Source organism: Epinephelus fuscoguttatus, linkage group LG13 (assembly GCF_011397635.1).
Source record: "Epinephelus fuscoguttatus linkage group LG13, E.fuscoguttatus.final_Chr_v1".
Taxonomy (NCBI): domain Eukaryota; kingdom Metazoa; phylum Chordata; class Actinopteri; order Perciformes; family Serranidae; genus Epinephelus; species Epinephelus fuscoguttatus.
In genome coordinates this window covers 22,413,890-22,441,584 of record NC_064764.1, presented here as the reverse complement: position 1 = coordinate 22,441,584, position 27,695 = coordinate 22,413,890, and the positions used below count along the sequence as shown (strand labels likewise).

Below are 27,695 nucleotides of genomic sequence, written 5' to 3'. Positions count from 1 at the left end.
TTGGAGGAAAGATGACTAAATGAATGAGTAATCCCCCATTCACTGTCTTCTTCCCACGACATCTGATAACAGCTCAGATTATGAGCTGAATGCCGCTCTCAATAGACAGTCGCTGCCATACATTTCAGTGCAGCCCCGCCGCCTCATAAAGCCACTCAGCCCTGCAGCGTTTTCCGCCTCCTCCAGTGCTGCGGTTCGGAAGTAAACAGATTCAGAAACACTCTGCCGCTGCCAAAAGTCTCACTGGAGTGACTTAACATCACTTTTCAGGCAGCATATTGTATTTCACAAAATGCGCTGCCATGCCTTTTTTCTCAAAGCACTATCTCCAAATCAAAATGGGGAGTTTTTGTGTTTATGTGTGTGGAATCTGCAGGGGAAAAAACACTCTGAGTTGGGTTTAGTTCACACAATTCTGCCCCCATGTGGACTAAGTGGATGATGGGTAACCAGACCTTGAATACAGGGAGTTACAAAGTGGCATGAAGTTAAAATCACAAGAAAACAGTTCGACACAAACATCTGGTGAAGCATTATATTTCACAATCTTATTAAAATGGTATCAGTCACACTTTGTTCTGTGTTCTATCATAAAAGGTTTAGTAATAATAATAGTCATATAACATAATCCTCATGAGACAGAAAAGCAGAGAGTTGACAGAAACACATTTATTGACAAAACAGCGAAGGAAAATAAGTCACATCAAGAAGCTGCAGGTCGTTTGATTCTGGTGAAACCTCCAGGAGATGAGTGCGTAGGCTGAATGTTTCTGAAGTGTCTGGCATTCACACAGGGAAATGTAAATATTGGTGAGAGCCTGTGCTAATTGTTATATCTAGTCTAGTGTGTGTGGGGCTTGATGGCACAGGAGTGCAGGCGATGTTTGAATAGGAATATTAGCTCATGGCAGGACGCTAACAAGCAACAACACAGGAATACAGAGGATTACATCCTCATGAGACTGACTGATGATAACAAGCGAAGGGGACAATTTAATGGGCTATGCTCAAAGAAGCATGTCCTTCCCCCAGATGAAGCCTAACAGCTAACTGAACACTAATGCTAATACAATTTTCTCTACTGTAAAGTGCAGGGCTTCAGGCTAACATTCAGTTAGACAATATGGTGTGCCACTGGATGTAAAATGTGTCTACAGAAGGAAAATATTCTATTAAAAAAATCTATATTAGGCAAAAATATAGTGTCTGTGACTTCTGAATGAGGTCTTTAAGAACAGAACTATTGTTATTATTAGGCTTGGGCAGTATCTAGTTTTTCATACCTTCATACCCACTTCATCGGGGTATACAGTGTATGATGATATTTATATTAAAATTTATTTAAAAATAAAAAAGCACAGCCATAGCTACTGGTGACAGAAGTCATTGCAGCATGTATGTCATTGTGTAGCTCAGCAGTTCCCAACTGGTGGGTCACGGTCCAAAAATGGGTCTGGCTCCATTCTGAATGGAGCGCAAGTCAAATTTGTGAAAGACATACTTTAGTTTTAAGTACAGTGAATTTCCAGCACAGAGCGTTTGCTATTTTATTTTTATGGTACCTGATGAAACTTTTAGCCACAGTGGACACTGACACAGCATTGGGCTGAATGGAGATGACTTGTGGGATAAAATCAAGCCAATAAATTGCTTGTGAAGTTGGAAGACGTCTTTTCAAGATAAAGTTATATGATTGAATACTAATTTCTTATTTCTTGGGCTTTTTGCCTTTAATCGATAGGACAGTATTGGCATGGAAGGTGGAGAAAGAGGGGGAATGTCATGAGCCTGAGGCCACTGCAGCAAGGACACAGCCTTTGTATATGGGACACCTTCTCTACCAGGTGAGCTAATGGACACCCTGGCATTTTTCTTTTCACTCTTCCTTTAACGTTATCCCCACCGCTCGCAGTCACCGTCTTTCTCCCCCCAGCTGCCTGTTCCACTAGTAGACACTGACCTCTGGAGGCGTGTGCTGTGCACTATAATACATGACCTCAATACAGTATCTCTGTATCAGTTTAATAGAAAGGGGAGCATTTGTGTTTTTGACCGTGTTGAAATCTTAGCCTCGAGATTTTTAAATTCCGTGGTATACCGTAATACCTTTATACCGCCCAAGCCTATTTCTTATATAAATTATTTCTTAATTAAAAAAACATAGGCCTAAGAAAAGAAGCCTGTCTTGAAAAGTAAAATGTAAAATGAGAGAATGAAGCTGACAGTCACACAGCAAAGTCCCTCTCCTGCTGTTTTGAACCTGGGTCAGTCAGAGGAAAAAACATGTACTTTCTCTTCCTTGTAAGAGACTGCGTCTCAACAACTGCACTCCACCACATCCAGAACAAATTGGCCAATCTTAATGTCAGCAAAATGTCACTTCATCATAAAAGCCTGGCCTTCTCTAAGCAACTGGCTCACGTGGCTCTTTCTTCACAGCATGGCACTATACATCTAGTACATTAGGCATACGGTAAATGACATCCATAATATCCATAGGTGGAGGGCTACAAATACATTCTGTAATATCTTTCTGTGCAATTTGAGCTATTTCTGAATATAAATTGAACAGATATTAAGCCAAGATATGATTTACGGTGTTTGTCATGATTATTGATGAAAATAATCACGACTTAACAAGCAATTCATTACAAACAGAGCTTCTACAACACCAATAATGCGTTAAGTGGGATTACAGTTTGTGACAGATGCAGCTGCGGCAACACAGAGCGTCGGAGAGCTTCATTCACTGTCGTCAGACCAAGTGAAGTGTCCCATCCCCAGAGTCATGTTGATTTTGTGTCCTTCTCTGACACAGCTCGACACGGAGGAGTTCTGCCTGGCCTGCATGTTGACCTGCATGCCTGAGTGCAGGACAGGCCGGCCAAAGTCCAAGGAAAACACGTCTTCAAAGCCTTTCATCATTGACTGCAGATTCACCTCCTCATTACCAGAGGTTGTGATCTGACACGACATCTGTGAACTGTTTGACTCCTCCGTCTTAGACTGATAGAACGACTTAGCGCTTATCTTTTTTGCCACAGGTAAGAAGAGCTGAGAGGCAGAGACAGGTGGAGAGAGGAGGGACACGGGTAAGAGAAGAAGAGAGGATAGAACAGAAAAGGAAGTGAGTAATCAGTTGTAAACCACAATATAAGTGTAAATATGAGAAGCAGACAACCCCCACCCAAGAAGAAAACGAGACAGCAAAGGGAAGTTAACAGAGCAGAACAGAATACAGGGAGGACAGGAAAAGAAATGACACACTAGAAATTATTTCAGTGAACTTAATTCAAAAGTGTTCAAGTTATCTATACTGTACTGTGGCTTTGGGTCACAGAAGGTGTTGAGAAAACACCACTTTTGTTTACAGAAACACAAAGTGCAAACCAGGAAAACCAGAATTTAATCCGCCGTGTCTTTTGCATGCAAATAATCACAATGCAGGGGAACAAAAACAAACAGCAAAGCCGTGAACTGCAGTTCTGCAATGCTCAAAATTCAATATGAATGCTAGTGAGAACTGCAGCTTTACTCTGTGCATCATGATGCAAATGTCCTTGTTGGGCATCCATGCACTACACTGCACATAAATGAAGTACTGCCAATAATATACACTGCCCATAATGTTCTCATAATGTGCTTTCCCCCTTTACTTCTCATTCCACGCTTTTCTTTTTTCGTTTCACTGCTTTCCCATTTCCACATCACCCCAGAGAAGATCAGGGGAATTCTGTCCCTCTCCCAGTGTGATGGTGGAAACACACATTTGAACAGCAGTGTTAAAGTGAGATGCTGCTGCTGCTGTGACCACTTGATGGTTGGTGGTGGCTTTCCTGAGTGTGAAGGTGAACCAAAAGTGTAGAGGGGATAATGAAGAACTCACCGGGCTGTTGGACTGTTCGATGAGTTTGCGCTCCCACATCTTTAGACGGCGCTCTCGCTCCTTCAACTCCTGCTCTTTGGTGCTCAGGTCTCTCTCCAGCTTCTTAAGTCTCTCCAGTGTCGCTTCGATCTCACACCTGTGGTATGGAGCAACAGAGCAACGTCAACAATTCACCAAAGATTTGTGTTACGATACTTTGAGACTGTTGTTCGTATCCCGTGTGAAACCAAAAATTTTAATATCAATGTGGTGTGCTAGCATGTGTAGCATGCGTATGTCACATGACGTTACATTTAGCCAAACCATGTTGTTTTTTTCTAATCTTAACCAGGTGGATTTGTTGCCTATACCTAAGGAAATGAACCTCAAAAGTTTTTTTTACCTCTCTCTGAATTTATTTTTTAAGCAGCTGTATGCATTTAAGAAGCTGACAGTGTACATTCCCTATAAAAACAGAAGCTTTTTTAAAAGACACAATGCATGTATCACGTGTAAAATGACACGCCATCCTTGAGCATCCAAAAATGACGCTGAGGGGGACCTAGGGTATCACAGTGGTGGCTCATTGGTCTGGTTGAACCCCTAAAAATACAGTTTTCCGTTCTTATTTTGACTTACTTAGCTTTAAGGTTTACTCATTAATTCATTAAATGTCCATAACTGCTTAACCAGTTAGGGATCCCCTGGAGGCTGGAGCCTACCTTAGCTGACATTGGGCCAGAGGAAGGGACACCCGGGACAAGCTACCAGATTATCACAGGGCTGAGACATAGAGATGAACAACCATTCACACTCAAATTCACCTACGGACAATTTAGAGTCACCAATTAACCTGCATGTCCTTGGACTGTGGGAGGAAGCCGGAGTACCACACTGACACAGGAACATGCTAACAATGAGGTTAACTGGTTTTTAAGGCTGCATCATTCCAATAAATGTTAATATTTGGCAACTTTGGGATTTCCACTAGGATTTGAAGTGAAGTCAAGAGGGTTTGAACAACAATGTTTGGCTGCACAGCAGTTTCTTGTGATGAGTAACTCACTGGTAGGTCAGCAGGGTTTAAGAGGTAAGCTTAAGTTTTGTTTTCTTTCTTTGGGATTTATTTGTTCTTTGGATATTAAATATAATCAGCCTTATCTTTTAAACAACACAGTGTAAACAATAGTGAAATTAAGCACAGTTAGAGCACTAGGACAGTAAGCAGTGACACACACCAAAACAAAAACACAAATAAAGCTGTAAACAACACCAGCGATACCCTGCAGTCAGAAGGTGATTAGTGTGTGTCTGAAGCTTTGTATGCCAAGGACAGGACAGTGTCTCATGTTTACTTCACGTTGAGGGAAGTTTGTTTTGCCCAGCAGGTGGGGCTGCACAGTGTGTCGTGGAAATCCATGCTGAGCTTCAGCCCCACAAAAACTTAGTTCTCACACTTTCTGTTCATAAACACATGCAGCCCAGGCAGGAAAGCCCATCCTTACTCCTCCCGGTTACTCCTCCCGGTTACTCCACCCTGACGCGCCTCACTTCAAACAATTTCCACTCAACACTCAACTTCCCAAATAATTTGCTCTCTCACCTCCCACTTTCCTGACAAACGTTTTGGCATTTCGCTTCACCCTGTGAATTGTAGAATTCCCTTTTTTTAAAGCTCTTTTTCAACTATTTTACCCAGACAGCTGCAAGACAGTCGAGGAAATGACAAGTCTGTTCTTATTTTGTCCAAACTGGTCTGATCCAGAGTGTAACAGGAGGCGCTTGAGAAGTTTTACATGATGTTTAACTAATGTGACTGTCTATATTTACTTCTTAGCCAAACAATTAGATCACGCAATACATTATTTTAGTGGTTGTAAGACATGGCAACCATTGAATTATATCAGCTGCTTTTGACTGTTACACTCTTAAGTGCTTGAGATTTGATCTTTGTACAAACAATGCACAGTGCAGTCTGTAGGTACTAGGACAATGGGTCTGACGAGAAACAATGACTGTGAGGATAAAATGGCAACTTTTATGTGAAGGTGTTTACATCACATACAATAAGAACAGCAAAGAGTGTGAAAATTAAAACCAGTGATCTTAGAAACTAAAACTGAGGTTTAACTGTCTGCCACACTGCTCAACACATGTTAACCGTCTTTTTTTTTTTGGTCTATTCCTGTCCTCCTAAGACTGAATTTTAATAACTTGTCTTACATTTTATCTGGCGCTATAATTAGGGCCAGTTTTTCCAATACTTTAATTTATGACCATAGACTGTATTAAAGTGAAAAAATTATTTGATGGTATAAAAAGGTAGCCTAGTAAGACCGTCCTAATGATGTAAACATTCTGCTAAGCTCTCTGATACAGAATGTTCAGCTCACGTCATCAGGATGGTCTTACCAGGCTAATAAAAAGGTGTGATGTCGTGATTGACAGCTGTGTCAGTGCCCGAGCCTGGGATATTTTGGCCTTTTGTACAGTGGGAGGAAGTGGTGACCCGCCTCGGCTGTTTAGTGCTAATTAGCAAATGTTAGCATGCTAACACTCTAAAATTGGAAGGTGAACATGCTCCACATTATACCTGCTAAACATCAGAATGTTAAAATTATCACTGTGAGCAAGTTAGCATTCTGATGTTAGCAAGCACCCATGTCTCTTCACTTCCTCCCATCACTGCCGTCTTATGCTGATGTGGTCATTTGGAGCCAGAGTCTTCACAGTAGCGTCTAATAGACCCGCAAAGCCAATTGTGAGCAGCACCACTGATGGTGAGAGCACTGACACACGCACAGCTGTCAATCTTGATGTCAAACCCCATTTTAATAGCATTAAATAATTAAATAAAACCAAACCTACCAGAAAATCTAACATTTAAACACACATCAGTGTGTTAATAAATATTTAAAATGGCAGAAACCATCTTTGGAAACATTTTGTTCGAAATTTTATTTATTTGATGTGACTCTTCTGCTAAAACGGAGGGGGCGGGGCTTAGGAGCTATACTGCAGCCAGCCACCAGGAGGCGATCGAGATCGTTTTGGCTCCACCTTTGGAGGGCTGTCACATCATCAATCTTTATAGTCTACAGTACAGCCTCACAGTGCAGCTACAGTAGCATGACTGAACACTGTTAGTCTTGTTATATCGTACCAAAGCACTATATCACTATATTGAGCACCCAATATGGATGTTAGCCCTCTCAAGCATCCTTCACGCTATAGTTAGCACTTTAACCATACAAGTCTGCACTATGTGCTTTATCTATTCCTCATTAACTTCTGGGTGGTGTAAATTCAGCTACCTGAGAAAAATAGTATCACGCCCAACAGTGCTCTGAGTGCTCTGAGGTCAACATACCATCTCTCCGCCCTTTCTGGTGAGGCTACCTCCTGCTCCGATCACCCACAAGCCTCTCCTTTTACTTTCCGCCAGCTAAGCTGACAGTATCAAACCTCTTGAGCTACAACAAATACGCCTTTCTGTGTCACACATTCTCAGTTTCTGTTTTCCAGCAGCGAAATTCACTCCAACCTGCTCCACCTGCAGATGGCTGCCTGGACATGATACCACCAGCACAACTTCTAAGGAAAAAAAACCTCAGAGCACAGACAAGCCCCGCAGAGAGGCAGACAGAGAATAAAGTAACAGCTGAGACTCAGGCTGTGCTGAACATCACCAAACCTCCAGCTGCTCATACAACCCAATTAAACACTTCTACTTGAAAAAGATGGTGATTATTTTTAGGGCCTTATGGGTAAAGAGAGGAAGTATATCCAGATGGATGATTCTTTGGAGGTTTTCATGCCTTTATGGAGCTATCAGTGTAATTATTAAAGATCTATATGCATGATCTCAAGTCCTTTTTTGTATTTCACGGCCCCCATCAGCTACATTTCCACATCATTCTTTGAAAACAGTTGCACATTTCCTTAGGCTGAGGCAGTATATTGGTGAAAAAAGGGAGAGTTATAAATACATTTACTGGGCCTGGGAGAATGGCTGATCACATTACCTCCATTCAGCCTTGTTGTGCAGGAAAGAGTTGCACTGTTGAGGAAGTTGGCTGTCATTAGACATGGACTCCAAAGTAGAGAGGATCTGCTTGAACATTGGCCTCTCCTAAATCAACACACAAACATTTGCTCTGTAGGATTCAATAAAAGCATACATATGTTGTCAATTTGTATGCTAATGCAATTCATCAGCTCGCTCACTTTTGGCTCTGTTGCCCAGCAGTTCCTCATGAGCTCAGCAAAGCTGGCAGGGCAGCCACTCGGGATGGTTAACCTCTGAAACACACAGTCAGATGGAGGATGAGCTGAAGGGGAGCTGATTTAACAGAATAGTTTGACATTTTGGAAGACACACTTATTCGCTTTCTTGCAGAGAGTTAGGGGAACAACAGTTCAGCTCAGTGCACAAGAGAACCGGAAGCGATGAAAGCAAACAAGCAACTAAAGTCAAGAGGATGTAAGATCAAAATAAACTTGTCATATTAGATAAGATTATTTTTATTTTATTATTTTACAGTAAATATGCTCTGTTCTTTCAAAATCGGGCCGTGTTGTCAATGTGCTAACTGGCTAACGAGCATCTTGAATCCATCCTGACAGTCTTGCGGTTTCCCTTTTTGAATGATGAACACAGACTACCACCTCCTGTTGGTTTAAAGAGTTATTTCCTTTCTCAAAGTGTACGTGCTAGCTGGCCATTGGCTATAGTCTTTGCAGCGTATTCAGCGCAACTTTTTAGCTGAGGCAACGTGAGGTGATGCTACTAGTTTTTTGATTTCGGTTTGGTGTGTCAGGGCATCATATGAGACCAGCTCGGTGGGGGGAGAGGACTATTGCCAGAAAATGCCACAGCAAGCTAGCAAACTGCCCGGCTGACATTGCTACAAGCCAAATAGCTGTCTAAACAGGTGATGTACCTAATGTCCTAAAGCTGAGTCGCTGTAACATCTTTCTCAATTCTTTGTCTATAGCGCAGCTCCAGATTTGATGCTCAATGACATCACACATTTGAATTTTTTGATTTAAGAGAGAGTTATTCCTGTTTACTAATATTTTTGGACTGTCTTAGACCACAGGAATATGGATTTTTAAAATTGGAGTAGGTTCCCTTTAAAACCAAGATAAGCTAAGATAACATCTGCTGGCCGTGGCTTCATATTTACCATGAAGACATGAAAGTGGTATCCATCTTATCATCTATCTCTCAGCAAGAACGCAAAACAGGATATTTCTCAAAATGTCAAACTATTTCCTCAACATTGTGTGTCACACCTTTAACCTCAAGCAGTGACATAAGATTTAAATGACAGTAAAATCATGTGAAAATGCAGTTAGGAACAATTCTTGACAAAACACTGCATTTGTATGTATCAGAATAATGCATATACAGTATATACACGTATAATTACACGCTGGAGTACCTCATTTTTCTCCACCACGAGCCAGGCCACTTGTAAACCTTCCAGGCCTTTGAAGGGTATCTCACGGGTGAGCATTTCCCAAAGCACCTGTCACAGAAGTCAAGAGCCATGGTCAGTATATAAACAAAGTTCTAATACTGGAAAATTATATGCATACATAATGCGTTTGCTCTGTCAATGTACACAACATCTATAAATCTTCTGTTTTGCCCCAGAAAAAAAGGTATAAATACACATAAATCCTGCTGAGCAGATAATTAGCTTTTATCTGTTTCTGCAGCATGTGTAATCAAAAACACTTTTCTGTCTTTGTTGAAGATAAAATGCAACATACAAAATAGACAAAAATATTAATTTTAGATTTCCAACAACGATTAAAGGCTGCCATGATTTCTGAAGCACAATAACAGCACTCCCATGTTAATTTAGATGCTTCTCAGGTGGTATTCAGCAACAACCTGCGTCAACATCTTTGAAAAATTAGATCATGAAAAGGTAGAGGAGTAACATTTGTCCAAAAACCCAAGGGCTCCACTGTATATGTGTTCTGCATTTCTGCATTTCTGCTCTTGCCAGCTGCCTCTCATTACATGTACGTGTTTTACTATAGAATTCAGCTCCTAAGAGAAGTGTCTGAGAAGGGAAACCTCATACTAACTGTGAGTCTGCAATCATTTAGCAGTACCTCTGGCATAAAAAGCTCTCATTGCAATCATAAACATTGTCTGTTTAGCTTGCAAAATCCTACCTACTGTATTTCAGAGGAAGCAGAAATTTTGTTACTTCATCGGAATTTATATCAGTGATTTACTCTTGTATAATAAGAACTGCAATTTTTAAGCATATTAAAGGGAACTGGTTTCCATTTTGAAACTACTTCCAACAATCTTTAGCTGCAACTTCACAAAAGAGTCCAAAAAAGAAAGACAGAAAGTTTCCAGGAGGCTTCTGCAAAGGTCACAATAACTTCTACTGTCCACTTAAGCAGAGAGGGAAATGCAGAAATGAAAATATCAGCAGGACCAGTTGACTGACGGTTGTTGTGTTTTTATGCCATGAGTGACTTCAGTGCAATTTCTACAAATGTTTTGAATGTATATGATTAAATTTTACATAGGATTTTTCTACAGACAGAAATAAAAGTGCATTATTGTCACTTGAATTGTTCCTTTAAGGCAAAAACGCATTTTATAAATGGGTCGTCTCAGGCTGTGAGTCCCACTGTCATTGTCAATCATCCATTCTGGATGTGATCTTAATGTGCCATAATGAATACATTTCTTCCTGGATTTGATGACACTTTTTGTAGAATAACCAAAACAGCATGAACACAACTTCAAAGCAAAGCAGTCTTTTAAACTTTTAAATCATGAGTCATAACATTTTAAGTAAAAAGCAAAACTTAGAAACTTTGTATAAAGAAGCTAAAAGTAACTTCTTGCGGGCTAAAGGGGGGCAGTATACTCCATCAAAACTGCTTCTTAGATAGCCAAATAGTAGACTCTTAACTGATTTAGGAGACCTCTAATTAAATTTAAAATATCTACATATGTTCAGTTCATATATATTCAGATGCATCTGAAACAGGTGGCTACTTATAGTTTCCCTATGCTTTTCATGTCTCTATGTATCTTCCTTAATGTCCATCCTGTTCTTCCTCTAGTTGCCACTTTTCCCAGGTTGCAACATTTAGGAATATTTGTCCACAGAACTTACTTTCAATTATCAGAAAAAGGGAAACTGTCCTACACACTATGCGTCAATCAGACGATTGCTGGCTCGAACTCTTCGATGGTAATACGTGCCAAAACAATGATCTACAGTATGTGAAACCTAAAAATTATATTAGAGATATGATAATGCTGCGTTCCCCTCCTGTCCTTCTTGTCACTCACCACACCGTAGGAGAAAGTGTCACAAGTCTCAGACACAGGCAGGCTCTGGATCACCTCCGGAGCCATCCAGGGAAACGTGCCCACCAAGGACATGTGTGTTGTGTGGGTCAGGAACTTGGATGCCCCAAAATCACAGATCTGAGATGACAAAAGCAGAATTAACATCACAATTGCACCTAAATCAAAATTTCATATCCATACCCACCATTTATAGAAAAATGTAAATATTATGCACCAATCAAACCAGAAGTGTATTTTTCCTACTGAAAAGAACAGTGACTATAATAATCTGTAAGTGTGCATCTGATGCTGGTGTTGGCAAATGCTACAAATGGGGGTATCTGCTGTACTCTAATCACATCATTCAGGCCTGGACTCAATGGCTATTTTCGTCACTGCAATTTGGCACACTATGCTTGTTTCATTTCAGAAAATGTGGCTCTATGATACATCAGATAGATGCAGAAGAGGTTTTGAAATATGTGTAGTTCCTGATTAGCTTTCTATAATATACTAACTCTAAAAGGTACAATATATTGTCATGAGTTTTTGTTAAATCTCCTTTCTACTTGTCTCATCCACCGAAGCACCTACTGTACAGTAAAGCACCCCGTAATACTGTCAGTGGTTTCTTGAACATGCTAAGTTAGTCACTGCCCTCTTGTGTCCACATACTGTAGGTAAATAACATACCAGCAGTGTATCATGCTCAAATTCCCTTCAAATTTTCAGATAAAAGTTGAGACACCAGACAAAAATCGCCTTATTCAAGTTGGCTTACTGTTCCGCAAAATGTATTTGAGATGAAACTCTACAGGGTGTAAGTCATAGTGAAAACCTACCTTGAGAACCTTGTCTGCTGCCAAAACAACTGAAAGGGAAAATAAAAGTCAATATTTACTTAAAATAATATGAAGCATTCCTGTATATAGGAATTAATGTTGTTTTAGACACAAAAAGAGAGTAATGGAAATCAAAATTGTTACCATTCCTGGACTTGAGGTCTCTGTGGATCACCTTGACGGGGGCCTCTGAGTGTAAATAGTGCATTCCTAAAGTGGAAATAAAGAGATGTTTTTCAGTAGCAGATCAGTGGAAGCTCCTGTATATACTGGTGGAAAATAATGCATCTTTCATCCTGTCTGAAATACTGTATGCGTAGAAGAGCACTGAGGGAGAGCCCAAGCTGCTTTATGTAGAAATGTGTACTATTAGGAAGTCAATAATCAGCAAAATCAAGCCTCCTTGACTCTTGTTTATTTATATTTCAGTGTAAAAGTGCACCTACAGTGCCGCAAACACTAAAGCACACAAACACTGGTTGCCAGTGTGAGCATCAGTACCGACTGCAACAAATCAGGACTTAAGCCCACAGCAAAAAGTCAAACTTTTTTTTTTGCTTTGTAAAAAAAAGCGTGAAAAAAGAAAAAAGCGATCCGCACACCAAAAGAGCTCCTGTTTGCAATTTTTTATTTGCTAATTTAGCAGTCTGAGGAAGAGCATCATGCTCGAAACATCACGCAAAATAAAAAATTGCGTATGGGAGCTCTTTTGGTGTGCGGATCGCTTTTTTCTTTTTTCAAGCTTTTGATACTTTGTGATCCAGAACCCAACCCAGTGGGCTTCGGGGATGTACGTGTCCTATTTTTTAATCATACTTTTTTGCTTTGTAAAACATTTTTAATATTTTCACAGCAATGGCTGCCTCTTACCAAAATGTATGATTTAACCTGCTGAAAACAGTCTGGTTTTCAGACCTCAGTGCAGTACCACTTCAGCATTCTTTATTCAGGATCCCCAACAGTCGTTACCACAGTGACGACTAATAGAGCCCATAACCCAGGCTCACAAAATTATATGTAACTGCATGAACTACATTTGACTGTTGCTGACCCAAGTGAGTGTCATAAATACACATAATCCTCACAAACATTACATCATATGCTGGTAAAACGGATGTCTTTTTTGATAATTGCTGTTTTATTTTCTTTTTAAAAATAATCCTATGAGTAACCTGGGTTAAGTGCAGTGGTAGTTTATTCCAAATCAACATGGCTCTGTCCATTACAGTTTTCTTTAACGCAGTGGTCTTTGGTAAGGGTAGCGTAAAGCTTCCCATGCAGGCATGTCTGGTTGCTTCCTTCCTCTCCATCAACTCCATGGGTTTGAATTCAATAACAAAGTGCTTCTGTTTGAAAGTGTTGAAAATGTTTTATAATATGTTGAGATTCTTATAAAAACTGACTTTAGGATATGACAGGATACAAACACTTTTTAAGGTGTTGTAGCTAAAGATATGAACACTAAAATGCTTTACATAAATCCAGGTGTTCCTCAGGGTTCAATCTTGGGTATTCTCATTTTTAACAGCCTAGATTAATGACCTTGGGTTGTATCAGTTCATGATTATTTATTCTATTTGTTTGTAGACACTCTGTTTGTAGACACAATTGATCTTGTCCATAATAATTTACAGTTCAGTTTTAATTGCATCCAAAACCATTAATTTCAATTTTGCATTAAACAAAAATATGAAAAATAAAACAAGTTTGTGCTTTTGTCATTTTTTCCCCTCCATTTATTTACATTATTTTGAATGTCATAATACTGTAAAGTAAGGATAAGACAAAGATGCTTGAACTCAAGGTTAACTTTTTTACAGAAAATATTTTACAGAAGAAGGATGTGGTAAACTGTTGTTCTAGGCTTCATTTCCTCTGACTAATGACACTGGTGACAGTTAATATGAACATAACAGAGTTTTATTACAAGAGTTTGCTATCCAAAAAAATACTGTGCCATCCTCCTTCAGTTTAAAAATGCACTTCCTACAAATTTTATCTGTTTTATTTGTCATATTTATCGGTTACTTATTACAACTGCTGTTCTTAAATTGGATTTTAGCATCATCAACCAGGTGTGTAACCTATTGTTATTTTGTAAAACTGTGAACAGGCAAGAGCTTGCTCTGAATGACTTACCCCTGCAAAAGTAAAGGCTTAATTAATTTATACAAAGACACTTTATTGACAGGCACAATTGTTCAGGTGTTATTTACTGACTAAAAATAATTGTCACATTTACCTCTGGCAATCTCTGCAGCCCATGTCATGATCTGCCCCATGTCCATTTCCTCACTCTCAGCACTGGACAGGTAATCATACAGCGATCCCCCACTCGCATACTCTGTGGAGACATAGATTATGTTTGAGTTTGTATCATCGGGAGAGACTAACAGTTTGTGATGCTAAAATGTCTTACAGTGACAAAACTGTTCTCTTGAGGCGTTACATTGTACATGTGAGTGCAGTATGTAAGAGCATTACGTGAAAACAATTGAGAATTGAAATTCTGCCAGACGCCTGCTGGAAGCCAGCTGACAATGTGTTGTTTACAGTTTGCTCCTGTCACTGACCTGTCGCTGGGGATGAGCTCAATTTATCACAGTGTAAGTGAACGCTATGAGCCATCTTGTTCCCTCAGGAGCCCACATGTTATCAGCTATATCTAGAACACAAAATAACAGCCCTTCTGCTCTGTTTTCTAAAGTTTCATACACTTCAAATAGGGCACTTCTTATGGGTCTTGACAACCATGCAGCCTTTTCCAACACCCCCTCACAAAACTGTGCAAAACATACAGATTAAAGATTTGATTAACCACAAAGATACTGAGAGCAGCTAAATCAACATATTTGCTAAATCCAGACAGACGTCTTGTGAGGTAAAGCCCTTGAATAAAAATAAACAAGCACTATCATACCAGCTGAAACAGCAGGGCACCTCTGTTTGTGCATAATAACCCAATCATGATCCAACACAGTAATGTAAACATGCACGGGCGCCGCGACAGGAGTCTAATAAACAATCATAAAATGCACCAATGTTTTTTATTATCACGAGTGTAGATTTTGCATGGCTTTTTTATTAGCGTTGCAGCAAAAGCTGGCTGACAGGAGACATACAAATCAACTCAGCTGACTTCACCTGAGTGTGCAAGTGAAGACCTGTCTGCTTCTGCACTTTGTACTTTAACACATTCATCAACATTCCATGGATGACATGGCTGCCTGTGGCTCCGTTGTAAACTGCACTTCCATTTTATCATCTATCATTTATTAGTGTAATGTCACAGACAAGTTTGAATCAGTTTGTGTAAAAAACATCAACAGCCTTGCAGTGTATTGTACAAGCAAATGTACCTGTACCCCAAAACAACAACTAACCTTCATTCATTAGGTTTATAAGGTTCCTGAGTGACAGCGGATTTGGTTAAACTCATGCAGTTGAACAGAGATAAACAGGTTTCTCAAACAGAAAGACGGAACTGCCCAGTCTGATGTTGTGTGTCAACAGACAGAGGAAATTTATAACAGAGCTGATAAATGTGCACATGGCATGAACAGGATGGCCATAAACATTTTTCCTGTATCTGGTGCTAATTAGATTCTGCTTTGATAAACAGAGAAAGTGACCAGCTCCTTGACAACAAAACTGAACTCTTTCACTACTGCAGCAGCCGATAAGCTGCCATGTGCCATGTGCATCGTTTTTAGCGATCACAACTTCAAATGCTTTCACTTCAAGAGGAGCTACACCCATTTCCAAGATTCATACATGTCATTCCTGTGGTCTGAGACAGTCCAAAAATATTACTAAACATGAACAGTTCTCTCCAAAATCCAAAAACTACAGTGCTGAAGCTTGTAATGTCAGAGGGTATAAAGTCTGAAACTGCTCCATTGACAATTAATTAGTAAAGATATTGCAGATGACACTGAGCACAGGCAGGGGAATGTCCTGAGTACATGGGCACATTTTCTGCTTCAGAACTGAGAACACTACAAAAGAATAAAGTTAATTTGGGTATAAAAAAGAAAACAAATGCAGCCAAGGGGAGGAAGTGGTCCGGTTTGGTGACCTCAGAATTGCATCCACATCATCTGCTTTTCTGTTGGCTTCATCACACAATGACTTCCAGCATGCACTGGGGCGGTTTGCAGCAGAGTGTAAGGCAGCAAGGATGAGAGTCTGCACCTCGAAGTATGAGGCTATGGTTTACTGCGGAAAACAGTGGATTGCCCCCTACAGGTTGGGAGTGAGTTACTGCCCCAAGCAAGGGAGTTCAAGTATCTCGGAGTCTTGTTCACAACGGAGGGTAGAATTGAGCGTGAGATGGATCTGTAGTTTTGGCACGGTAACTGCAGTTCCCTCAGAGTAGAGCCGCTGCTCCTTCGCATTACGAGGGGTCAGTTGAGTTTGTTCTGGCATCTGATCAGGATGCCTCCTGGGCGCCTCCCGTTAGAGGTGTTCCAGGCACGTCCAACTGAAAGGAGGCCCCGGGGCAGACCCAGAAAACACTGGAGGGGCTACATATCTCGTCTGACCTGGGAATGCCTCCCAGGAGGAGCTGGAAAGCATTGCTGGGGAGAGGGACGTCTGGAATACTTTGCTCATGCTGTCCCCCAACCCAGCTTCAGATAAGCAGTTGAAAATGGATGGATGGGAAGAAAACATTCTGTGGGTCCACAAAACACAGCTCCAGACTTTATACCCTATGACATCACAAGTTTGAGACTTATTTCTCTAGTTTCTGTCCTTGAGAGAGAGTAGCTCATGTTCACAAATACTGATTAAACTTTCTTAGGTCATAGAAATAACATATTGGAATCCCTAAGTTAGGTGGTGTTGCCCTTTAACAGTTCTCTTACAAACAGCTATTACATAGAAAGCATGGTTTGCATAAAGTTTAATGCAGCTGCAGACACTGAGAACATGATTTTACATGACAGTCATGTCACTTTTTTCTCTTAAGAAAAATCTGTTTCACTTGTGTTGGCTCATACACAGAGTATATGAATATGCAGAGATACAAAACCATTGAATCCATAATCTGAGTAAAGTCACATGAAAACTGACAGCAGGTAAGTTACCTTGCGTTTGCTAAAAATTAAAGCATAAAAAGATATACACCTGGAAGGCATACAGCTGTGTGAGTTTATGATGGGAAACTCTATCGAGGCAGCAGTTGCCTAACATCAGTTCCAGTGTAAAATTGTGCAAGGCAGCAGTTACTGCCTTGCACAATTGCTGCTGGGTTTTATAATATTTCTCCAACTCTCCATTCCTCAATAAAAGGACATATTTCAGGTTATTGAAATTGTGGAATTGACCTGAGATGACTGAGGTCATGCTTAAGATGCATGACCTCATCACACAGGAAGATTTTTTTAAATTTGTGTGATGTAGAAAATAATATATATCCTGATGTGAATGACAGGAAAGTTATACTGCATAAAACAATTTTTTTTTTTTTTAATGATGGTGTGTTTTATCTTTTTCACTTGACTGAGGACAATTTGTAAATGTAGAAAACATAACACTGTGTGTGCATTATTTGTAGTTTTGCCAGCTGAAACACAGGTTTGGTGTTTGTGTTTCTAACAATTAATCCACAAAATAAAGGAACACTGAACACTGCCAAATTAAATTACAGTTTAAAGGACCTCACATCTAAATGATACCAGTTTTTTGTTTGTTATTTAAAGTGTTTTAATGGTTTATGGTTTTTATTATCTATGAGTGTCTTGTGGTCTTAAGGAACCCCTCTGACTTGTTGTTGTATTTGTAAGTGTGGTAATGTTAACTATGTATGCATATCGAATTTCACTTCATGGGACAATATAGAAAAAAAGATTTATCTACTTGACATGTTTTCTTTATTCATTTACCACTGTTGTTTTATTTACCATGGGCTTATAATTTGAGCACTTTCATTTAAAATGGAAATAGACATTTTTTGCTTGAACTTATCATTATAAAGTACGTAAATGTTGACAGCAACAAAATATTGACCCCATCGGTGTTTAGAATTGTTCCCTATGAGCCTCACATTCACTATGCAATACTGTCTGCCACCAGGTACGATCTCCCAGGAAAATGACGGCTCAAAAGAAGTGCGTCAACCATTGTGTAACCAAAATAGCAAGAGGATATCGGTAGCTATCCCCAGTTATTGAAGAGAATCAAAATAGGTTAATTGCAGTAACTAACCACAGTAGCAGAAATGGCAGATAGTGGAACAACTGAAGTAACTGTAGAGTCTGTGGTGGCTGCTCAGCTTAACAGATAACGGAAATCGATCTGATTGACTTTGATGAAAAGTTGTCTAACACTCCTATATCCAAGTCTCAGCCCAACTGCCAAACTAGCCAGAAAGCTAATACAAATAAACTAAAATTAACTAAATTTTAAGCTATATTCTCTCAGTAAACGTGTAGTTTCATTTGCACACTATATACTTTATATACTATATACACTTTGTATCTCTTGTACTTATTTGTGCTGTATCTCTACAGCACTTGTTTGTTTAGGCTGAGATTTTTGATGACATCTAGCTGCTGTTCCTATGAAGTTTGAATGCATTTAGAATAAAGTGTTTTAGACAAAAGAGTCTGTCATCTAATGTATTATTATGGGGGATGTTGTGTATAGTGCACAAGATTAGGTAGGCGATACTCCCTGTTCAGGATGTGAGTAAGGGCTGCTTTGACTTTCCCTGACTGTGTTTTTAACTTTTTCCTGGAAGGCGAGCAATCACTATGGACATGGCATTAAAATCATATGACCTGTGGTGAGTCACAAGGTTTCCTGAATGTGACAGACCTTTTATTTATGGCAAACAGAAACGGTATTTCTTCATCCACCCCAAGAGACTCTAAAGTTGTGCTGTAGAGTGAGTAAACATGTGAGCCTATAACACAACTTCCTGTCTACATGAAGGCTAAGAGTTTGTTTGTTTTGTTTTTAGATGGATGGAATGTTCTTTATTTGTGCAACTAGAAATCAAATCTCAGTTACACATAGTGCTGAAATGATTTGTTGATTGTTTGATTAGTCAATTGACAAAAAACTAATTGCCATCCATTAATTGTTCCAATGCATTTATCAAGCTAGATTTTCAAACGTTTACTGTTTCCAGCTTCTGAAATGTGTGCATTTGCTCAAAATGTCATTGTAAACTGAGTATCTTGGAGTTTTCTGCTTAAGATCAAACAAATCTGAAGATGTCACCTTGGGTGCTGAGGAACTGTGATGAACATTTGGTCACTAATTTCTTTCTTTCTTTCTTCTTAAAGAAACTTTTTGGCATTTTTGCCTTCACTGGTCAGAAAACAGTGAAGAGCAAGGCAAGAAACAAGGGGGCAACAAAAGTCCCCGGCCAAATCAAACACTGCAGTTATGGGGGGTGCACTGCAACCATTTGGCTACCAAGGCACTCCTGTCCACTGTTTCCTGACATCTTATAGACTTAACAGTTGACATATCTTCAAAAAAAGCTGATAGATTAATCATAATTGGAAAGTAGTAGTTAAAGCCCTAATTATATATACTAATATTCCTGTGTAGTTAATTATCATTAACCTGTAATTTGGGGCATCATCAGTACAGCGCCCAGTATGTGGGTATAAAAAATGATAGGCAATACTGCAAAAATAAACACTTCCCAAAACAAAAGAGCCCAGTTGAGATTTGTAGAGATTTATCATTACAGAAGAGAGAAGGGAGATCACTGCGATTACAACAAGAAACAAAACAGCAGCAGAAGAGGGTTTAAAATGCTATAAAACTTAAATGATACATCCACAGTAAAGTGAAAGTTTGTGCAGTGACACTGAGGGCCCCTTGCTACATGAGCTTTATTCTTCTCAGCCTCCACCCTAAATACACACACACAAAAACAGGGGCACACCACTACTGTATCAATGTGTGCACTTCCTGAACCCTCTGGCATTGACTAATGCTTCCATAGAAACCTCTGCACCATTCAGTGTTAAGCAAACTGCAACTGATGCAAACAGATTCAGCTGCTGCATTTTCTATCGTAATAGCCCACTAGCTCTGTAGTGTAACCGTTATCATTGAGACGTACTGTATTCGTAACAGGGTGAAAATATGAAGGCTTTAGAAAAACATCTTACCGGTGACGATTCCATAATTAGGAGCCTCAACAATTGCACCATAAAACTGGATGATGTTCCGGTGGCTGAGGACACTGAGGATTTCAGCCTAAACAATGAACACACAAGAAGAAAACAGGACTTTTTAATGATAACAGATTACTATGCAAATGTCTGAACATCATCATATCAGTGCAGTGTTTTCCATACATTGATTTATTTTTATTTGTGGTGGCCTTTCTATTTTTTTAGTATTTAAAATGGATACATTTTATTTCATTGTAGAGTTTCGTGCAACAAATTGATTCCCTCAGCCCCTCCTGCTCTCTCTCTAACCGCACACAAATAAGACAAGATAAATGAGCTCAGCTAGCTAGCTAGTGCACCATGCAGTCCCTACGCCTCACTCCCCGCCCAGGAGACTACTTTAGAGGGAGAAGAGCAAGCCACAGCTCTGAAGACTGACCTCCATAGTGGCTGTAACAACTGGAATTTAGCCAGTGCAAACTCCAGATTAAGGTCTGGGTCACACCTGTGTAACAGCAGCAACAGAAAGTTTGCTGATCTGGCAGGGAGTCAAGCAGTCTAGGATCTGAACCCCAGGCAGTGGGGTTCACCTGGCTGAATCTGAGTTGCTACAGGGTGCTGACTGAAAGTCAGTGTCATTACTTTTGCAGGTATTTGGTCACAAACCAAAGTATTGAAAAAATTAATGAAATTCCGACATGGTGATGGTACTGGATGAATGGTTAAAGTATTGGTCTCTGGGGATCATGAATGTTTGTACCAAATGTTGTGGCAATCTTTCCAATAGTTATTAAGACATTTCAGTAAAAAACCCAAGGACTGGCTGATAGTTGGAGATTTGAATCATGAGTCTGAGACCCCTCAGTCTACTGAAACTCTTTGAATTGAGCAGTCATTTTTTGTTTTTGTCAGTCAGTGTGCAGTGTACTTCTGAGACCGTTTCGGTTCCCCAGATTTAGCTGCTCATCGCTTTTTACACTGCTCTCCAGTACAGGCAGCTGCAGACCCAGACCCAGGGGGAGTCTAAGTGAGACCGAGGCAGTTGCCCGGTCAGGCTATGAGATAATGTTATCTTGTGCCTTCTGCCTAGACGTGGTGAATTTACAGCTCACAGCAACTTCATACAATACGAATTTCAGCAAAAAATGTTGTTGCACATTTACAATCCGTTGTTAATGTAGGTAGCATGCATTCCCTCGGAGGGCTAACTTGGCTTGTTTACCATATAAACGTTGCTGTCACCCTCAACATCCCAGAGAACCCTGCTCAAACTCTAGAACTCTCTGTGGAAAAGGGGAATGAACAGTCAAATATTTCAATTGAACGGCCAAATCCAATTTGACTGCCATAATTGTGAGTCAAGTACAGTCCAAAAAACACATATGTCAACCTCATGATGGCGCTAGAGGAAAAACCCAGGAGATCACCAAAGTCAGTAATAGTCATCCACCTGGAACCATCTGTAGAAAATTTCATGGCAATCTATAAAACATGGAGCCACAAAACACATTTAAAGCCTTATGGTAAGACTAGGTATTAAGTCTAAATTAGCCTATCAATATAAAGAATAGGTCTAAATGAGCATTCAAAAATATGTTTTACTACAAGATGGCGCCTCTGCAGTGGGCTATATATGATTATTTGATAGTTGAAGATTGCAGCGTTGGCAGTGAAAGAAAACAAATCTGTCCATGCACTGTTAAATTCTGTATTTTCCTCTGAGACTTTTACTTTTATGGATATGGAATCCATTGCTAGACTAGTTAGCGAGGCTCAAGACCAGCCACCGCTGTTGAGGTTTGGCGAAATTTAAAGGAAAAGGTGCCAAGCTGTGACATATGATGCAGGTAAGAATTTCTTTAGGACAATAACAATGATAAATAAAAAAAAAAGATTCATGTGATATGTTTTGTCAAAGGCACAGAGAGCCACTGGAGCGGGGCATATGGTTCCAGAGCTGCAGGTTGCCTACCCCTGATCGAGACCAAAGTAGTGGACTGTCCAATTCTGACCAACACTGCCACTTCTTATTCAAAATGATTTTATTGATTCCGCTAAGCATCTATGATCAGACCTGCGTCCATAACAATGGTCTGTTATTCATAGCAACGGTCTGCTCTTTAGAAATACCAGACCATATAATGCTGTAATTACCAATCAGAATCGAATATTCAACAAAGCTGCGTAACAAATTACTATAACATACTAGCCCAGGAAGATCACGGTGAAACCACTCCTAGGATGAAGAGAAACCTGACAAAACCAATTCATTTAATTGTAGCCAAACACTGTAATTAAATGAACAATTGGTTCAATGTGAAAGGATTACATTATTATTTTCAGTGAACAATCATCTCTCCAACACTTGAGTGAAGTTGAATGGATATCTGTGATCTTTTACAATTTCATAAAAGAAACCATAAATCACTTTCTGAACATCCTATCACGGGCCAACAGATGTAATGCAATTTCCCTGAAAAGATTTCAAAGATAATTCTTTTTTTGTCTGTAAGACAATGAGCCCGAGCTTTCAAAGAGATCTCAAGAACCGCTGTAATTGGGCCAAATACATTCTTTCATTTGGCAATACTGTGTCTTTCGTGAGTGGGAGTGTATAATGACCATGAGTGAGGGGTACAGAAGTCACCACATCCCGCTAAATGGGGTAGCAATTAAAATGATTACTATGCTGACAATTAAAAAGTATATGAAAAGCTCAGGCAATTATGACTCCTACCTCGTTTTCAATCTTCAGCAGTTTCTTCACCGCCACCTCTTTGTCCTGGGAGATCCACCTGGCTCGGTACACACTCCCGAAGCTGCCGCCGCCACAGTTCTCGTAGAAGAGGATGTCATCGAACTTGATTTGCACGAAAGAGGCGCTTGGAGGCGACATCTCATACTGACGCTCAGCACCAAGTCTGCTTCTGAGGAGGGGGGTCACAGGGAAGGAAGGAAGTCTGGTTCACTCAACAAAGTCCTGTAGAGTAAAACAAACGTACTCCTGCTGTTCAAGATGCTTCAAAGAATAGTTTACTCTGAAACAGCCCATTGGGGAGTGAGAAGGTTAGACGACGATCCAACGTGGGCCACTGTGGATTATTCCACATGTATCAGTGTGATATCCCCGGGTTTATCTCTGTCATCTCTTTGCTCCACAACACTCTCCTCATCATCAGTACCAGTAAGCAATGAGCTCAGGGTCCAGACTCTGCTTGTATAAGGACGATGGCATGCCTGGTATGTTGTGATCGTGCAGCCAAAGTCACACACTATTCCAGCACCGTCTACTGTGTTCGGTACAAGTAAGGCCACAAGCGAAGGGAGCAAAAAAAAAAAAACACTGTCTCTGACTGTTTCAAGACAAAAACAAAGAGAAAATCTCATATTCTCTCAGACCGTACATGCGTTATTTGTGTAAACCAGGGTTAGAAACGTAATGCTCCCAAACTGGAGTCCACACAGATTGATTATCACACCCTTTTGTTTGTCTGTAACAGCATAAAAGCATCTTGTAAAAGACATAATTCCATCATTACAGGAAATTGTAGCTCTGGTATTGTTCATAGGTTTCCCATTTCAAGCTGAGCAATTACGGCTTTTAAAAGGCTGTTACCTGGGTCTTCATTGGGATTGCTTTCTGTCCCAGCGGGAAATACCTCCATTGTCACAAAGGGGGGGCCCATTGCTTTCTACTGATATACTTGTATTCATGCTATACTTAGCCTCACAGCAATCTGCTCAGTGGACCAGCCCACAGCATTGTCCGTCCACTCAAGAAGCCAGGGTTACTGGGATATGGGAGCACTCCTGCTCTCCTTCCTGCCAGTTCTCACCTAATAGCAAACACTGAAACAATGACGGCCTGATAGCCATATGTCAAACCACAGGTTGTTAATGTAATCAAAACTAAATGAAAAATAAATCACACAGAGCTGGTAGATAGTAGGGTGACAGTCCGCAGCGTGGTGCACAACTTCTCCCAGCAGACACATACAGATGTTAGTAACACTGCCATAAATAGTAATCAATGATGTTAGAGTGCATGGTTAGGTATTGATCAGGCTCTGTGTAGCTTAGATTACTAGGGTAATTTGCATTACTAACATTACATGGCTTTAAAAAGACATGCTGCACTGCAAACATGTCATAATGAAAACACCAAGGGCATAGTTTTCTGTATCAACAACTAAGAAAGTGGTAATTAACATGCATTGCTATCACTTTCAGTATTATAATGACCGTATTTGTTATCTTATCTAAGCCCATGATTTACACTGCTTTACGTTTCACACTCAACAGCCACAATATAACATATAGCATGTGTACGTTACTGTACATTAACATGCCGACCATCATACTAAGTGTTATTCACATGGATGCCTGTAAGCTACCATCTGAAATACTGTGTCTAACTCTTCCTCTCTGACGTCTGTAAACATACATACCGACATTAAGTTTCCGTCTTCAGAGCAGCTCCTACAACCGCTCAGTGAGAAAACCGGAGAAGTTCAGAGTTCCGGGAAATCTCGTGTGACGTTTTTTTTTTTTTACGTCTCCACTCTCTCCGCGGTTGTTTTACTGGTTGCACAACTTCTCCCAGCAGCAGGACAGCATGAACTGGATTGGACTCCTTTACACTCACTATCCCGATGGCAACAGCTCCCCCCGCCGGACCAAACGGGACACACTCACTCCAGGTTCCTACAGTGTGTGTGTTTTTAGACACAGTCCTGGGACGGTGGTGTTTCCAGTGCAGGCCGCGGACCAGTCAGTCCCGCTGAAATATTCCGTTGCTACGGCAACAGCATTGGTCACTGTTAATTTCCAATATATTTTATATTGTTTATAAAGATTATTTATATTATTATTTCATTTATAATAATTATTTTATATTATCATTATTATTATTTCATAATATTATTTAAATATAAAGATTATATAAATATAATAAATATACATATTATACAAATGCAAATATTATTTAATTCTTTTGTATTGTATACGTATTATTATATATTATGTTACATATATTATTATTATAATCATCATCATCATTATACTAATGTTGTTCCTACGAGAACAGCATTGGTCACTGTTAACTTCCTTTCAGCTACCCAAGGAAAATATATTAAATTTATTATATTTTAAATTATTTATAAAGCTTATTCATATTTGCTTATTTATATCATTTCATTTATAATAATTATTTTATTGTCTTGTTTATATTATTATAATAATTATTACTGTATATTATTATTTAAATATAGATACTATATTAAAACAATATACATAGTATATTATATTTATATATAAAAAGTGGAAGCTTTCTGAGGCCCCTCTCACCCCTGAAAGTCATAGATGGGATTATCTCTTAATGCAGGGAAAGCCAAGGGAGAGACTGCTTATGCAGCTGGGGCACCAGTGTACACTGTCATGTCTTTACCCAGGAAAGAGAAATCAGGGTTTCGAAAATGAAAAGAAACATAGGAAATATAAAGAAAGCAAACTGACTTTGTTAAAAGAAAAAAGAAAAAGAAAATATGAATCAAGACAGAAGGAGCTAAGGGCCAACAGAGACTGCTTATGCATAGGGCCCAAACTTTGGTGCTACACCCCTGGTTATTCCAGTGAGTGAAATCGGCTGTTCTGCTTGGTGGATACTGTTTTTTTTGGTAGAGGGAATCTCTTGCGCTTCAGCCCTTCTGCAATTGGAAGTCGGTGCTTCTCAGACCAGGACAATATAGATCAAAATCACGCCTCTCCTTCTCTCCTTCTCTTGCCTCAAATATTGTGCTCTGACAAACCTGAATGAAACTGGCTCATACAGTAACTTAACAAGTCAGTCTGAGATGTTTGGAAACTGAGAACTTTTTGTTTAGGAAATCAAACAACAAACTACGACTGTTTTACTGTCTTAACATGTTATGTTTATAAAAAAAATATACTAATGAAACAGCCAAACAGAACAATAATGAAAATGTGACACAAATACGTCTAAAATATTTAATACTTTCAGCACACAAAAGGTTTTCAGACATTTACCGTAAAGAGAAATGTGCTCACATGAATAAAAAGGCAAACAATCATAGTAACTCTTTGCATGCTGATGTCAAAATAAATATTTGTGTACAGTTTACAACACATAGGATTCTCACAACCTTAAATATGTATAAATATTGTTTGATACAAAAGATACGAAACAACTGAATATCAGGAATATCAAGACTTTGCAGTTTTTAAAGCATCACATAGTGTTTACGTCTGAAATGTTAATCTGATAAATGAGATCCCCCCCAAAGATTGTTAATTCCTTCAATTGTGGTTCTTGTTTGTCTTGGAGATGATGGTGCAGCACAGTGATATGAGAGGTACTTCACCCGCCAACAATTACTGTTGTTAAAGTATCACAAATTACAGTAATAAAAGGCTTAACAAGTCAGGCATCTCAAACAATATCTCATTATCTGATACGTCATTAGGTCCTCCACATGATTGCCTGTGTTGGAGTAAATTCATCCCAATGTAAGCATATGTCATGTAGTGAAGCAGCATCAGAGTGTAACATTTCTGTCCCTGAGTGGTTTCAAGACCTGCGGGGCTCAAGTCCATGAGAGAGCTGAGTTAGTGTCCTTTGGTTGTCGATCACGTTGAGCTGACGTACGTAAGTCCGAATTTCTGGGTGGTTCTTGCTGGCTAGAGGTGAGTCTGGACCTGATTTAATGACAAGGAAGAGTAAAAATGTTAAAATGCAGAGAACTCGTCATCAGAGAAATCAAATGTAATTTAAAGGTTCTGTATTTAACTTGATTTTAGTAACACCTCTGACGCTGCTACATGGACTGCAGTTAGCACCCTCCATAGCTGCAAGGGAGCACCTGCATCAGCCCCAATAGTGACTAACAGGACTGAGAGTGATTGACCAGCATCCTGCTGATATAATACTGGAAAATAAGGTTCATCATGTCCTTTATATAGAAGTCAATCCACAGGCTATCACAGGCAAAAAGTCAGGTAACTCAGTTTTTAGGTTATCCATTGATAATTAAAAACAATTAATACTTCAGTCAGGAACTTTAGTCAAAGAAAACTTTATTTCCATTTGCAGTATTATATTTGGCAGTATGGCTCTGTTCTGGGGCCTCTCTGCCTTTCATAGGCCTAAGCAAAAAGCCTCTTCCACACACCTAAGCGGAAAACCTAAGGCGGAGAGAGCTCACCTCTCTGCCCCTCCATGCGTATACAAGGAAAGCCTAAGGCGGAGAGAGAGAGAGAGAGAGAGAGAGAGAGAGAGAGAGAGAGAGAGAGAGAGAGCGCAATCCTCCCTGCCCTTCCATGCGCCTACACAGAAAGCCTAAGGCTAAAGCTGACTCCCTTCCATCAATCAGCTGCTCCATCAGTTGATTGGGCTGTTTGAGATCAGCTGATGTAGCTGGCATGAGCTTGACATCATGTCCTGCCTGAACTAACACTATGCTCAATATGTAAAAAGTTACATTCAG

General features: G+C 39.7%; 2 protein-coding genes across 8 annotated transcripts in view; both read right to left on the bottom strand.

Annotated features, from left to right (window-relative positions):
* Positions 1-24,765, bottom strand: part of map3k20a (mitogen-activated protein kinase kinase kinase 20a) — a 31,270-nt gene extending 6,505 nt beyond the window's left edge. The window contains exons 1-12 of one of the 3 annotated variants that reach the window (XM_049593247.1): positions 24,642-24,765; positions 22,931-23,173; positions 20,188-20,275; positions 14,292-14,393; positions 12,194-12,259; positions 12,050-12,078; positions 11,208-11,345; positions 9,313-9,399; positions 8,093-8,167; positions 7,891-7,997; positions 3,887-4,022; positions 650-3,054 (exon numbers count right to left, since the gene is read on the bottom strand). In XM_049593247.1, coding sequence (XP_049449204.1) covers positions 2,743-3,054; positions 3,887-4,022; positions 7,891-7,997; positions 8,093-8,167; positions 9,313-9,399; positions 11,208-11,345; positions 12,050-12,078; positions 12,194-12,259; positions 14,292-14,393; positions 20,188-20,275; positions 22,931-23,089 — 1,299 coding nt within the window. In that variant the 5' untranslated portion in view covers positions 23,090-23,173; positions 24,642-24,765 and the 3' untranslated portion in view covers positions 650-2,742. Of the gene's footprint in view, positions 1-649; positions 3,055-3,886; positions 4,023-7,890; positions 7,998-8,092; positions 8,168-9,312; positions 9,400-11,207; positions 11,346-12,049; positions 12,079-12,193; positions 12,260-14,291; positions 14,394-20,187; positions 20,276-22,930; positions 23,174-24,641 lie in introns of those variants that run through there. The other 2 variants (XM_049593245.1, XM_049593246.1) reach the window with 2 other exon arrangements.
* Positions 24,766-26,185: 1,420 nt separating this feature from the next.
* The window catches only part of rapgef4a (Rap guanine nucleotide exchange factor 4a), a 60,496-nt gene continuing 58,986 nt past the window's right edge, over positions 26,186-27,695 (bottom strand). For all 5 annotated transcript variants that reach the window (XM_049594604.1, XM_049594605.1, XM_049594609.1 and 2 more), the window contains one exon: positions 26,186-26,907. In XM_049594604.1, coding sequence (XP_049450561.1) covers positions 26,780-26,907 — 128 coding nt within the window. In that variant the 3' untranslated portion in view covers positions 26,186-26,779. The remainder of the gene's footprint in view (positions 26,908-27,695) is intronic.